Below are 14,494 nucleotides of genomic sequence, written 5' to 3'. Positions count from 1 at the left end.
TATGGCTTACTGCTTTATTTCAGCTATGTTTTTCAAGACTTTTTTTGCATGCTTGCAAGATGTTGAAGGTCAGCTGTCTATTCAGAGATAATCAAGTGACAATTGCAACATTCACACACCTGACCCAGGCGAAGCAGGCAGTTGCCTGCAAGCTGCCAGAGGGGGGAAGGGCTTTGTGGGCTGATGGCTCCTAACAGCATGAGATAACACTTTCTCCATCCAGAGCCCCTTGCAGCAGCAGCCCCTCTCAAACTGCATCAAAAAGAATCGTCTCTTGAGCAGCCTGGTGTATCTCAGGTCTGTCTCCCTCTTTCAGCCTCTGCCTTGCCTCTGTTCTGGGAGGAGCAGCAAGACCTCAGTCGCTCACCCTCACGGAGCAAAATTCACTTTTGTCATCTGTGCTGAAATGCCTTGAGCCACCTCTTCACGTTATATATGTTGACTGTCCGATTAGACTGAGTTTGGTCAGGGCCTAGTAATTAGTGCACAACCAAACAAAACCAATTTTTACAGAATGCCACTGGCTTACTTAGGCAGAAATCAAGGTACAGTTATTATTCTGTAGCATCTAAATTGAAGTGGTTGCTTTTCTTGACACAACGTGACCAAAGCCATGTCAAGAAATCACTTTCTGGGAAAAGCTCTGAAGAACCATCCCCTTAAATAAGGATTTTGTGCATTATTTTCTCTACTTTCCGATTCACTTTCTGAGCTGCTCTTAACTAGATTGAGTAATACATTAGGACATAACTCTCACTGACAATGCAAAGTATCTTACTCCCACTTGCATCAGCAAGTTATCAAAGTATTACCAGGTTTATCTGAATGTTGTAACTTCCCTTGCCTTCCACGATTAACTGAAAAGCCTAGCAACAAACACAACTATTTGAGATCTATAGAAATGTATTGCCTTTATTTTCTTTTTGAACAAATATGTTTATTGTAATCTTTCTGGGTAATATGTTATTTTCTACTTACTAACACACCTGCAACTTATTTATGTCAAAGAAGTGTCATAAATTTACTTTCTCTGCCTACTTCTCTGCAGAATTAAAATATTTCAATAGGATCAGCAAGTCATAAATTCAGTGACACAGTAGGGCTGTTACTGCCCATTTTTAATCAGTCTCTTTTTATGGGGAAATTTGAACATTTAAAACTTGAAACTCCTGTTTTATTTAAATAAAAACTGAAGTCATGGTGACATACTATTAACTGTAGATCAGAAGTCTGTATTGATTTTACTTGTTTATTATCATTATTAATTTCTCTTGTGGAACTGGAGTTATTGCATGAATAGTTTCAATTGTTTGAATAACAAATGTAAAATTTAACACCTAAACCTCAGGTCTGTTGAACTTAAAGCAAAATCTTTAAATGTAGCAAGGCACTATACCCAACCATAGTAATGTTTTAAGGAATTCAGAAGTTTCTTCTTTAACCTCAGGTTTGCTGGGATATTCTGAGTGATTTGTCAGTGTCGGGACCTTTCCTATTTAGAACAGCATGGCTGTGTGTTAGTTGAAGCCTCAGCTGAGAATGAGATGTTGAATGTGGGATGTGGGACATATTTGTCAGTATTACATGCTGGAGGAGGCAATGCACTTGCTCAGAATCCTTGTAAGTGCTGCTTTTTGTGTAGCCAGTAACTGAGAGCTGGCAAGTATATAAAGATCATCATCTGGACCAAAACATCACCAGAAATGACTGGAGGGACATTTTTATTCAAACAGTAAAAATCATGGTACGCTAATAGAAACAGGTCACAAAACCCATCCTGTTCTGAAGAAATAACTTAATGAACCTGCAGATATTGAATCAATGTTGATTTTTACTTGTTAATATTTAATTTAATTTTTAAATTGCCCCTTTTCCTAGAGTTATTATTTTATAAAACTTCTGTCAATTAAAACATTGGTCTCCTGCATATTTTTATACAATGTTTAATCTTACCATAGTTTATTAGTCTTAGGAGTCTTGAGAGTCATTAAGTAAGTAATCTGTTTTCTGTGTTGAAATTGTAAACTTGTCTCTCTTAGTTAATGCATATTACACAAATCTCAACTATTCTTTTGCATAATCCGGAGTATCTGCAGCGCCCAATAATTCTACCCAAACAGGTTTATATTTTCAAATTTTGTAAGGAATTTCATAAACAAGATTTTGGCAAAATGTGTGCTTACAGCAGTGATATACAGTCTACCGCAGAAGAATTTAAGGGTCAATTATTTTTCCCTAGCCTATCTAGTTGATGGCAGCAGTAAAATTCTAGCTGATAATCAGGTTTTCCTCTGTTAGATAATTAGATATTTCTTCTATTTAGATAATCCATCTTCTGTAGTGTGACCCTTAAGATAGTCTATTCTCTTTCAGGATCTTTTAATTGATCCCAGTGCTGTAGACCCTTAGCATATATTCCTGAATTTGGTAAAATGGTAAAAGTCATATTTATCCATGCTAAAACAAGGAACTATTCCAGATTCTCTTTGGAAACCTTCTCTGCCTTTGGTGACCTGTCTTCTAGTTAAGGTTGCCAACAACCATGGACACTAATAAGTACGAAGAAAATGCAAGCTCCATTTTTCTGTAGTCTTAGAAACAGAGCCTGTAGAAGCCTAAAATAGTTTACCGTTAACTAAAGGAATTTCTTCTCATTCTTCTCAACAAATTGTAAGAAAAGTTACACAATTTTATTATGGTCTATAGGATTTAATCTTCCTAGATCAAATTCTTTAAACTCTTTTTAACCTAGGCCAAATCCTGTTAAATCATAAATTCTAGGGACTGACCATCACAGCTTTTGGGAGGCATTTTTCCATTTGTACAATTTGAATTTATTAACATGTTATTTTATCTATGATTTCCTTGTTTGCAATAACTCTTAATTGCGTACTAAAACCTCAGAATGTATCAAAATGCAATAAAACACAATCCGTTTGTGGATCAATTAATATTTATGAACAGTAGCTAGTAACTTCGCAAAGTCATCAACATCCACAGCAGCATCTTGCAAATACATATAAAAATAAACTTTTAATTTTGGCAGGAAGGTCCAAGTAAGCATAAGCCAGACTGGACTGTAACAACAGCAGCTTACCATAGCTGGGTGCCTTAAAATTGTTTTCATCCTTGCTAAGCTTGGAGCATCTACCTCTAGTATGCAGCAACAAGTGGAGGCTGGTAAAGCACAGTTCACAGGACTTTTCTTAGATGTCAAATTTAAGATGAGACAGATTGCATTCTAGAAGTGTCTCTTTCCTTGAATGCAACCCAGTGGTTCTAGAAAACTAATTCAAGCTGTCATGGAGATATCAGCACTTGGTGAGATGAACTTTACCTATGATGTCTGCAGTTACCTTTGAAAAATCTAGCCAATCTGTTCCAGCGTGCTCCAAAATGGAAATGGAAATACGCAGCTTTTTCTGTTACTGGTTTTAACTTCTTCAGTATACCTGTCCAATGTGTTCCTCAGTAAAACTCAACTCCATTGAGACACTTCCAGCAATCAGACAGCATGGTGATGTCCTCTGTCCACTGTCAGCTGTGTCAGTCATGGCCACACTGAGATCTGATGAGGAATCAGCCTGGGCAACAGCTCACCCTCAGAGTAGCTACAAATGTCAGGTTCACAAAGTGTCATTCAAACCAACCTTTCACAAGCATCGTCTTTAACCTTTTTTTTTTTTTTTTTTCCAAAACAGAAACTTACATTTTTAATTATATAATTTTAGAATTTATATCTGCACTACATTTTTAGTTTTTATATGTTTATATGGTATATTTTAGTAACTTGTGTTTACACTCCATTTTTTCAACTCTATCTCTGACAAACCTAACTTGGACACCCAAAAGGAATGCCCTTTGCAGATGTGCCAGCTTTTGCATTCTCAAAAGACACTTCATCACCAAATTTGAGAGATCTATATATTGAAATATAGCAAAAAACTTAAAACAAGGCTCAAACCTTATTTCATGTAAATAAATAATTAAAACGCAGTAATTAAAATACTCTAGGAACAAATTTTGTCATTTCATGTGCAAACTGTCATATATAGCTCGTTTCTCAAAATGTTGTTGGAAATAAACTTGCTTAATTTTTTTAAACATGGCAATGACTGCAGAATAAAGTCATCAAGTCATCAAGTCCTTATCTTGGTTGACTTTGAAGACCATACCAGAAACTTAATAATAGAACAGAAGCACCCAAATTTTGCTACAGTTAAGTCAAAAGGGATAAGAAGCCTAAATATTGTTCCCACACTCAGCCAACTCTCAGCAACCAGTCAGTGCAGCAGCACTTACTGGTACGAAAATAAGTGGTGGTGTTTCTTTTTGCCTACTTTCCTCCTTCCTGCCAAAAACTACAAGTGTATTTGACCAACTGGATGAGAGAGGCAAAACCAAGTGAAATCAGGGACTAGAAAAGCTAAGCTGTGTATCAGCTGCTGGATTTTGCTCACAAGATATCCTGTTCCTAAACACAGATAAAAGTCAGATCAGATAAGGTTCACGTAACATTTGTGATGTCTGCTAGGCTGGTATCTGACTCATCCCATTGATCGTTGACATATTACCAGACAAAATACTATTATTGGAGAAAGTCAGTGGAAAGTTATTTAAATAGGGAACTGAAGATAGCTGCAATACTTGTAGCAAAATGTAAGCAGTTGTTCAGCTGAAGTTACCCTGTCAAAACACAAATATGTCCTTTTGAGGAAAAATTCCAAGAGCCACCCCCTAAACGGGACTTTTACATTTTGCTGTATCTCTTTTCCACCTTCATCTTCTACAGTCTTTTAACTACTTTTGCTATTGCTTTAAAATAAAACCCTTGCTGGCTGCAAAGCCTCTGCAAAACCTCTACCAGAATTTATGTACAAATACCTCTTATCTTTTCCTTGGTGACCCATAGCAATTCTAGCAAACAACCTGGTTAGGCTAGATACATTTTTCTTTCTATTTGCCTTATTAGCCAAGACACAAATAAGCTTCTTATCATCATACTTACAGCGCAATTTCAGCATTGTCCTTGGACCTCATGTTTCCCTGGCTATGTTTCTGCAGAATGAGAACGTATCAGTACGGTCAATATGCCCCAAGTCACCTTCTAAATAAAGATGATTTCTTGATTCATGTAATTACAGAAAAATACATTTATATACTAGCTATTTCCAAAATGGTCACTTGCAGGTAGTCCAGCAACATACTTGTGGTAGCAGAGAAAATCCTGTTTATGACACTTCTGTAAACCCAGAGCAAGAGACTGAGTTTGAGGAAGCCTGAAGTACACATAGACAACACTCTGTTTTATGTTTCAGTTTGACTTTGTCGAGCTCCTTGATGGAAGACGTCTACTGACACAGGAGGCGAGAAGCTTAGAAGGACCTCAGCGGCAACACAGAGCTTTTGTGCCCTTGTCCAGCCATGAGACAGGGTTTATCCAGTATTTAGATTCAGGAATATGGCATTTAGCCTTCTACAATGACGGCAAGGAATCAGAAGTGGTTTCTTTTCTTACTACTGCTATTGGTAAGGATTTCCTGTATTATTCCTAAGCTTCTAAATATGCCTTGAGGCCAGATATTAACACACATACTCAAATTGCATGATGGCTTTGTGTGGTTTTGGAGAGAATGCTTGTAGGGGATTGTATTTTGCAACAAGCTGAATACCGTTAGGCCTTAAACATCTCATAAGTATTTTGTAGGCCTTTTTACTAACTATATCCGTAACGAGATTCTACCCAGTGCCAAAGATGGATTACAAGCTTGAAATTCCCTGCTTCATTCTCTTCCTTTGTTCTTCTTTTTATTTAGGCTTTTTTGGTTGGTCGGTTGTTTTTTTTTTCTGTTTCTGGAGCAGAGGTACAGGAATGATCGAAGAGCACACAGCATCACCATGCAACAGTTTTGTGTGACGGACAGTCCTGCCTTTGAACACCATCAAAATTACTCAGGCTGGAGTTCAGGCAGAGTACTTGGATTAAAACTCCCATAAAGAGCACTGCAAGGCTTAGTAGCAGGAACCACAAGAACAGGAATCTCTGTTTCTTCTTACTAACAGAAAGAAGCAGAGATTTCTTAAGAAGAACAAATTAACTAAACAAGTCTCTCATTTTCTCTGTCAGTCAAGTGCCCTGCCAGTTCAGTGCACAGGCACCGATTTGTTGCTGTCCAAGGAGGAAAGGATCCTGCCTGTGGGCTGCCTGACAGTCTAGCACAGTTGGGTATTCTTCCTCCACCTTGTAAATACCAGAATCCGTTTCTGATTCAATAATATTTAAATTTGACTGACCTGCTGAAACTGTTCCTGTACCCAAATTCATTTGGTTGTAATTGCTCCATAAAACTGGCACTCAGCTTTCTTCTAGCCACAGTGATTGTTTAATGGACTTTTTTTTTCCTTGCTGAAAAAAGCAGACTCATTCCAAAGCTGCCATTAATCTCCCTCCCAGAAGAGGCATTGGTGTTGAGTCTCAGCTGTCTGCAATAGTTACCTAAGAGCTATGAGCTGTAATTTGTCTTGGCAGGTTAATTAAAAGTTTAAGTCTTATTAAAGCAAAGTCATTAAGATCCCAATATTCCATTTTAACGTTAAAGTTTATCTAATGCAGAAGTGGAAACACTGCTGTAATACTCTGTGTTAAATTTAAAGTCTCGAAATGCACATGTTCAGTCCTGTTCACAGTTAAGCAAGACCAGAAATACTTGCATGTTAGCTTAAGAAATTGAAGCCTTGCTCTATAGAATGCAGATTTACTTTCGTTTAGTTTACTTTACCAATCTGAGTTTTTACTCACACTGACAACCTTCTGCCCAGAAGTACCTCCAGATATTCCTCTGAAAGCAACTTTTTTTTTCCTTGCCTAAGAATTTCTTCTGTTTAAAATTTCCCATCACAGTAAAACTGGTAAGGCTTTCGCAATGGAAAACACTTTTAAAGCATATCACTAGTTGTTCCTGCTTTCAGAGTGATGCTAAGTGTTCTAGCAAAATTTTTCTTTTGGCCTTATTGCTATAACATGTGGGGGGGTGAGGGGAGCCAAAACATTCTTAATTTGCCTTTGAACAGCAGGGGAGTGATGTGGGTTAGAAAAGCATGTTAGAATGTCTTTAAGGCAGGCCTATTTATTTTGTTCATACTCTGCTGTACTTTCATGACCACATGATAAGCAGAACAGTCCATGATATACAGTCCATGATATATTCTATATATTCCCTGTTGACCTTGAATCATTCTGTGTTTCAGTACAATGAAGTTTTCTTTTGCTGTACAAGAGGGAGCTTTGCCCCATACATGGGCATCAGTTTGTCCACTGGCAGCTGTATACGAACACAAAGCTATAGTGTACAGGAAAAAACTGTTTAGTTACAAGCTATGCACCGTGAAACTCACGTGAGATAAGTAAAACAATTCAATAGGAAGATGTGGCTTCTTGGGTAGAATTTGACTAGATAAATGCAGCGTTTTTGTAAGTACTATAAAAAAATATGGTAACCTTAACAAGTTGGTACCTTTCTTCTTAGTCTAGATTTCAACAGCTTGTTTAAAAAAAAAATCAAGGCAGGTGTTTTGTGTAAATGTACTGTAATACCCAGAACCTTTCTAGTGTATTCATGAGGTCTGGCAAGATATGGTTACTAGATTTTAAGTCTATAAATACTATAGTACTGTGGTGTTATAATTTTTGCCAGTGCCAGAGTAAAGAGGATACAGCAACCTGACACAGTGTTTATGAACCAGGGTGTAAAATAGCAACGCCAAACAAATAAATCAAATCACATGTGATGGGAGCCTTAGATCTATCTGTGTGGGGTGAGGAACGTGCAGGGGAGTTGCTCTGACTGTCAGAGGCAAGCTGCCATTTAATTTGATTTCTGTGGCAGGAGCATGTAGAAAATCTCCCTTTATTATTGCATTGACATAGGGCTTACAGTGAGAGCATGTTTGAAGAGTATAGCTGTGGTGCAGAAAGAAGTAGGATCCAGTGATCTGAGGACCAGCAGCCTGGAACTCCTGAATTCTGATTGATGTGCTAATTCTGACCCCGACTAGGCTCATGCTTCAGCTGCTCACCATGTGAAACTGCGGAGTGACATTTCCCCAGAGATGCTGCGAGGGTGATAGAACTGCTGGGAAAATGCATTTAGCATTAATTAATAATCATGGATAATAGTAGAAAGCACAAAATTGATAATGGAGATCATAATGATAAGTTCATAAAGCCAAACGGTGCAGTGATTCCTTCAGGCAAACTTCCCCTGCGAGTGAGGACTCACCTGAGTAAAGGACCAAAGCTTTCCCTTCAGCAATAAAAATGCTGAATGAAAAGGGTGCTGATTTTCCAGGTATATCTGCTATGTTCCAACAGACTGAACTTTTGAGAGCAGTAAAATCATTGCAGGCTGTGTATGACAGTATCAACTGCAGTTATTGTGCACTGTTTGCCTGGAATCATTTGGCCTTCATTATTCTAGAGAAAACTGGAGAAAAAATGGAAAAAAACCCTCATCTGTATTCCCAGTTTGATAACACATAGTTAATTTCATAAGTTGTGAGGCTGTCCATCATGCAGTTTTTGAATCCCACATAGCTATAACTAAATCCACTTCAGGAACATTAGCACTGATTTTGAGGGCAGGAGATGGCAGTTTAGTCTGTTTTCTAAAAGGATATGGAATCTCATCACTAAAGAGTTAGGTGGTGTCACAATGTGTGCCTGTTACATGCCACTGCATGTAAACCTGGGGAGAATACAGCATCATAATGCCTGTCAGAGCTTTTACTTCTGCATAATACAGTCAATTCAGGTGGAGCTAAGAAAAGATTATTCTGGGAAAGTTTTCAGCTTTTCATAGCATTTTTATATCCCATTCCTCTGAATTATAATGCAAGACATTAAAAAGGAATGGACAATCAAGGTCTCTCAATAATAAATTAACCTTTTTGTAAATGACATCGGTGGCACTTTCTGAAATTTCTAATAGAAACACTTCTTTGAAAAGCACCTTGTGGATTCACCTCTGCCTGATAGTGGTGATTTATTCAGAACAATCTTGTATAAGTGGAGGAAAATAACAGGCTGAGGAATCAGCTGGAATCAGCACATCTGAGACAGAGATGTTGGCCAAAAATCCCAGTAGAAGCAGGAAACATCTGAGAGCCTGCAAACAGCATCTATGGAATCAGAGAGAAAGTGTCTTCCAGCAGCTGTTACTGCTGAGCTCAGGCAAGCTTGGCTGTGCAGGGCCACTGAGAAATCCAAAGGAAAAGCAAAATCAGCTGTCTGTAAGAGGAGAGCATCTCCCTTTACCAGCATGTCACCCAACAAGCAACAGGAAACACATGTAGAACACCTGTGATAAGATGCAAGGTTTTGTCTCGCTTTTATCTTCTGCAAAAGACAACACTTAAGTTTAACAAAAGGACTGTTGTTTCTGCTGCCCCCTCTACTATCTGTAAAGAAAACTAAGTACTTTCCTCCATCAAAGTGCAAAGCTGCTGGCAGCGTTATTTGTAAGGGGCTGCCAGCACATAAAGCACTTTGCAACGTACATCGAAAGGCAAGCTCCCTTCCTGCAACAGCCAAAAATATAACCCACGCCCATTCAGTCCCTAGGACAGCAGTTCACACGCAGGAAGGATACCGGCAGGGGAGCACTTCGCAGTAGCACTGACCGTAGAGGCGAGACTGGAAACCTTCCTTGTGGGAGAGGTGATAAGAATGAATCTTCCTGAGCTCTAAGTGAAAGCGCCTTCGTGTTTAGCTTGTTCTTAGCAAAGGGAAAAGGAAGAGCCTGAGTCACTCCGATTTGCTTCCCTTATTTTTGCTGCCTATGTGTAGGCTAACTTAAGCCTTATCGACTTCCAATTCAGAGGGGATGCATAAGTGTGATCCACTTACAGTCTCAAAGCCATTCATGTTATTTACACTTGCTTTGCTAATGTCTGGAAAAGTCTAAATTGGTTTCATGTAAATATTGAGGAATCAGGATACCATGCGGACTAACACGGGGTGTGATCTGTTCTAGGTTACACTTCCTTTTAGCTCCTTAGTGCCTCAGTTGCTCGACTGAAAACTCCCCCATGTACAATTAGATCTTCAGAACTGAAATGAGGAAAAGTGGTTTTAATGTCCCGGCTGCCCTTTTCTGAACTTCTCCTTAGACTAAAGAGGCTGGAAGTTTAGCAAGTACTTTGCTGAATCAGGGCCCTTTAACTGTTAATGAGACTCCAGCTGCTATGTGGAAGTACTCATTTACTACAAGTGTTGTTCTCCCCTATTGCATGAATGTGGTCATCTGCGCCCTTCCCCTGTTTCACAAAGGGACTTGTGAGTATTTCCACCTTGTGATAACCCTCTACAGATAATTCATTAGTAGCCTGTTCCTTCCCAGACTCACAACTCTTTTCTTGCTTTGCACAGAAAAAGAAATATAGAGGCATATGGAAACCATGGAAGGAAAAACATTTTATTTTTGATGTTATTGATCTCCTGGAAAATAACAGCAGAGCTTTGCATGCTCTGCAGATAGTTTTTTGCCTTCAGCTCTGGGTGTCCCATTACAAGCCTTTGCTTGACAGACACTTTATCAGATGGTCAATGCCTTTTTTGATTACCCTCTTGTTGCCACCACCCCTTTTCTGATGCTTTGTTTCCCACTTCCAGCTTTTAGCTAGCTTGTCTGAGTGCGGTAAAACTTGTAGGTTTCAGTCAGGTAGTATTTAGGAAAGATACAGTCACTCAATTCAGGTAGGAGGCAAAAAGGACATTTATGAGTCCCTGCCAGGCTGTGCTAGGCTTTTTCTTCCCTTGTGAATTTGGTCTCATGAATGATGCTATGTTGACAGGCTTGCTTGATTGAAAACTTAATGCTTATCCACAGGGTAGCCTCAGGTTATGCTGCAGCACTGCGAGGTGTCTTCCACTAAACATCCAGCTGGCCACAGGACTTAAGGTCCTTCAGTGAGAATTGAATTAGTCTATGCTGGAGGATGGCAAGAAGACAGCAGATTGCCATCTCCATCCTAGCCAAATCCATCCCCACCTGATTGGTAAGGTATCATCTGGAGAGCCAGAAATGTGAACTCCCTCTGTCTGAGCTTTCTATGAGCTGCAAGAATTCCTCTCTTCAAGCAGGTGTAGTAGTGTGCTTGGTGAGATTTTGCTTTTTCATCCAGCCCACGTGTAAATCTAATCTGTTTGCTTTATAGGGCTTAATAAAAAGCAAATATAGCCTGAGCCTGGGTCTGGAAGTGGAGAGATGGCTGTGCAGAGGTGAAACTTTTCACGTTAGTTTGCTTTCCCTGTGCCCAGAGGATTTTGTTTGCTGTCCTCGGTAACACAGTGTTGATGTTTTCAGATGGATAATGATATGGCCCTTAAAACTGTAGCACCTGGAAGTCAACAATGTCTTTATAAGTGCCCCCTTAATATTTTCACCTTTTTCCCCAAAACTGATGAAGATTCTCATTTCCCAGTGAGGTGAGTCAAGGGGATTAGCATCTTCTAGTGTTGGAGTTTATCTCCCTGTCTGCCTTTTCAGATGAGTCCTAACAGATCAGGCATTGTTCCTGGTTCTTAAATCCCCTTCAGTTAATATTTGTACATGATCCTGTGGCACACCATTCCCTTAATGTTACCTGCAGCTTTCTGCCTGCTTTTCTGCAGCTGCACCACTTCCAAGTAACCTAAAGTCAGATCAGTTGCTTCAAATCTAGATGTTATTTCTGATGACCTTTTTTCTCTCTGCAAGTGTCTGAAACAATTCTTACATAATAACCCTGCTTCCCAAGCCATAATGACAGGCAAAATTATTATTTCAGGATTATTCTTCTGAAGATGTAAGGCATCTCTAATAAAGGGGAAATTAGGGACACATCTCAAAGATAATTAAATAATAAGCAGCCTGGAAAGGTCAGATGCTTGGCTGTAAAAACTTTCATAGCTGCTCTTTCTGTATAGAGTGTATCTCTTCATTGATGCTCTGTGAGTAAAAGCTAGCAGTAGAAAATTACGCTGTATAAAACTAGCTTAGCTTTAAATCAGAGCTGGAATAATTTATTTAATATTACACGAGCTTTTTCTGGATTTTTTTTTTCTATGTATGCTCCTCTTTCAATAGATCTTATGATTGCAAGTGATGATTTGGGTGGGAAAAACAGGCAAGCAGACACATATATTCATTCATATTGTTGTACAGAAGAAATTAAATGATGTTTGTAAAGACTGCTTGGATGCCAAAAGTATTCATCTCAGTAGAAGTTAGATGTCTGAATGTCTTAAATGAACTAGATTTTGTCTGGTTTTGATCATGCTTTAAACTGGTAGAAAAATGAAGGTAGATTTGTCTTTTTGAAAAGATTTGCCTACATCTGTACTTACATGGGCTGGTAGCCTTGAACTTGCTTGTCAGGGTGCTGTTTGCAGGCAGGCAAGTTCTCTTGATCTGACAGAGCTTGTACAAAAGGTTTATTGATCAGGGTAATTACTTCAGTTTTAGGGTCAAGAAAGGGTTTATTTAATACTGAAGTTAAAGCCTTTTTCTTTCAGTTATTTCTGTCCCTTTTTTTCAGTTCACTTTCTTCAGAACAGCAGAATTCTGCCTTAATAACACGGCATACAGTGCTATCTGCGGGTTTTCTGGAGAAATGTGTAAAACTGTGCATATGGTTTTCGTTTTTACACATTTGTATATAGCTCTTTCCATGCACCCCAGACTGCAGGCTAATGTAAGCACAGCTTGTTTTATTCCTGTGTCGTATTACCGAGCTGCTAGAAACAGCTCTGTGCAGACTTTTCTTTCCATGAATGCTCTCCTGCTAAAGCACAGAAATAAGGTTGTGGGAGTTGCTCGTCCACTTTGGCAAACAAAACGAGAACCCTTTCTGTACTAGAACAACAGACTTTTTAAAGACTTAATTTTCCAGAGGTTGTATAAAAGTGTATGTATTTGCATGCAAGACCACAAAAAGGAACGCCAACGACAAAAGGAAAAGCCAACGACATTGGCACCTTGGGAGTTACTGGACCAATCTCCCCTTTTGCACGGGGGCTGAGTGGGATAAGGATGCAGTCCGTACAGTAACTTCTGGCATATATTGACTTTTTAAATGATAATGGCTGGTCTGTGTATTAGATGTGTGACTACTTTCTTTTTTTAAGTAAGTGCTGCAAAAGTTTCAGAAAAAGTGACATAAATTGTATTAAACTGATTTGTAGAGGGCTTGCTGGAGGCTCTGAGAAGGAACATGATTTGACCAAGTTTGTGCGGCAAGTGTGCTAGAGGCTGAAACAGAGCTATAAATTCTACTTTTTCCCTGGCCTGATCAAACATCACCAAGAGCTCAATGCCGTCGCCTGAGCACAGGCATCTAGCAGCACCTGAGATGCTGCAGGGAACTGAGGCATCTCTACGGGGGGGCATATCCAACAAAAAACCTACAGGAGACTCAGGCCCTTCTGTAGCAGTGGCTGGAAACCAGGCATCATACTTAAGAGCATGTGACGAACACCAGGCGCCTACCTAATTGAACCTCAGACATCAGTCATTCCAGCCAGAACATCCTTATTTACCAGGCTGGGTATATTTGCCAAAGACCTTGTGTAAGATTAAACTTAATCTTTAATGCACCTAAAATTATAGCATTGCTAAGATTTCGTGGCATCTGTTTGACCAAATGAGATCACATTTGAGGTCCTCTCTGTGGGTGTATGCAAGAATGGTTTGCTTTTTTCCCCTGAGAATATACCAGCTTACAACATCATTTAAAATGAAACTCAAGGCCAGCTTTAGCCTTGCCCTGAGCTACAAGAGCAGAAATTGTAATGTAGTGAACGTGAAGTAACTTCCTGCTTGCTAGTGCAGCTCCAGAAGCTGAACCCTGAAGGCTGAATAATTGTTGTTTCCTGTATTAGTTTGTAACAATTTATGAGAGTGGGAAGGAACGAAAAAAAAATCTTTGCAATCCCTTGGGCAAATTTGGGATATGAGAATTTCATTTACTGGAGTGAGATTCAGGTTTAAAAATATTCCAGCTGGAAAAAAGAAAAACGAGGAAGAAAAGAAATGTTTGCAAAGTGTCTTCCTCGATCTCCACAGCTTTGTCATATGTGTGTTGTAAGTACAGGATTAAACTGTTATTGTGCTTAGGAGCTGCGTTATAGAAGGAAGAAGAAAGTTTCAGCCCAACAGCTACTCTTTGTTTAAAATCATTCACTGGTTTTGGGGATTTTTTTCCCCAGCTAATTTCTAACCTGTGATCACATTTCAAGTGATTTAGAGCAGAGGATTTTTTCAGACGGTCAATGTACAATTCCTTAAGAAGTGCGTTTCATAGACCCTTTCATGCTTTTAGCATTGCTCGCATTCTAGGGGCAGCAAGCAGTGTTCCCTGCATATCCCTATGAGCAGCAGAAATACATTAGCAGGATTTTCTAAAAGTTGGTGAAGTCAAAGGAGATTTTACCACTAACTTAAATGTTAGTGTACGT

General features: G+C 39.1%; 1 protein-coding gene across 6 annotated transcripts in view; it reads left to right on the top strand.

The window, feature by feature from the left end:
• Nucleotides 1-14,494, top strand: part of TENM4 (teneurin transmembrane protein 4) — a 358,119-nt gene that overhangs the window by 172,951 nt on the left and 170,674 nt on the right. For all 6 annotated transcript variants that reach the window (XM_037377895.1, XM_037377897.1, XM_037377893.1 and 3 more), the window contains one exon: nt 5,319-5,529. In XM_037377895.1, the coding sequence (XP_037233792.1) occupies nt 5,319-5,529 (211 nt within the window). The remainder of the gene's footprint in view (nt 1-5,318; nt 5,530-14,494) is intronic.

This window comes from Falco rusticolus, chromosome 2, assembly GCF_015220075.1.
Source record: "Falco rusticolus isolate bFalRus1 chromosome 2, bFalRus1.pri, whole genome shotgun sequence".
In the NCBI taxonomy this organism is placed as follows: domain Eukaryota; kingdom Metazoa; phylum Chordata; class Aves; order Falconiformes; family Falconidae; genus Falco; species Falco rusticolus.
This window is presented reverse-complemented; position numbering and strand designations above follow the sequence as displayed.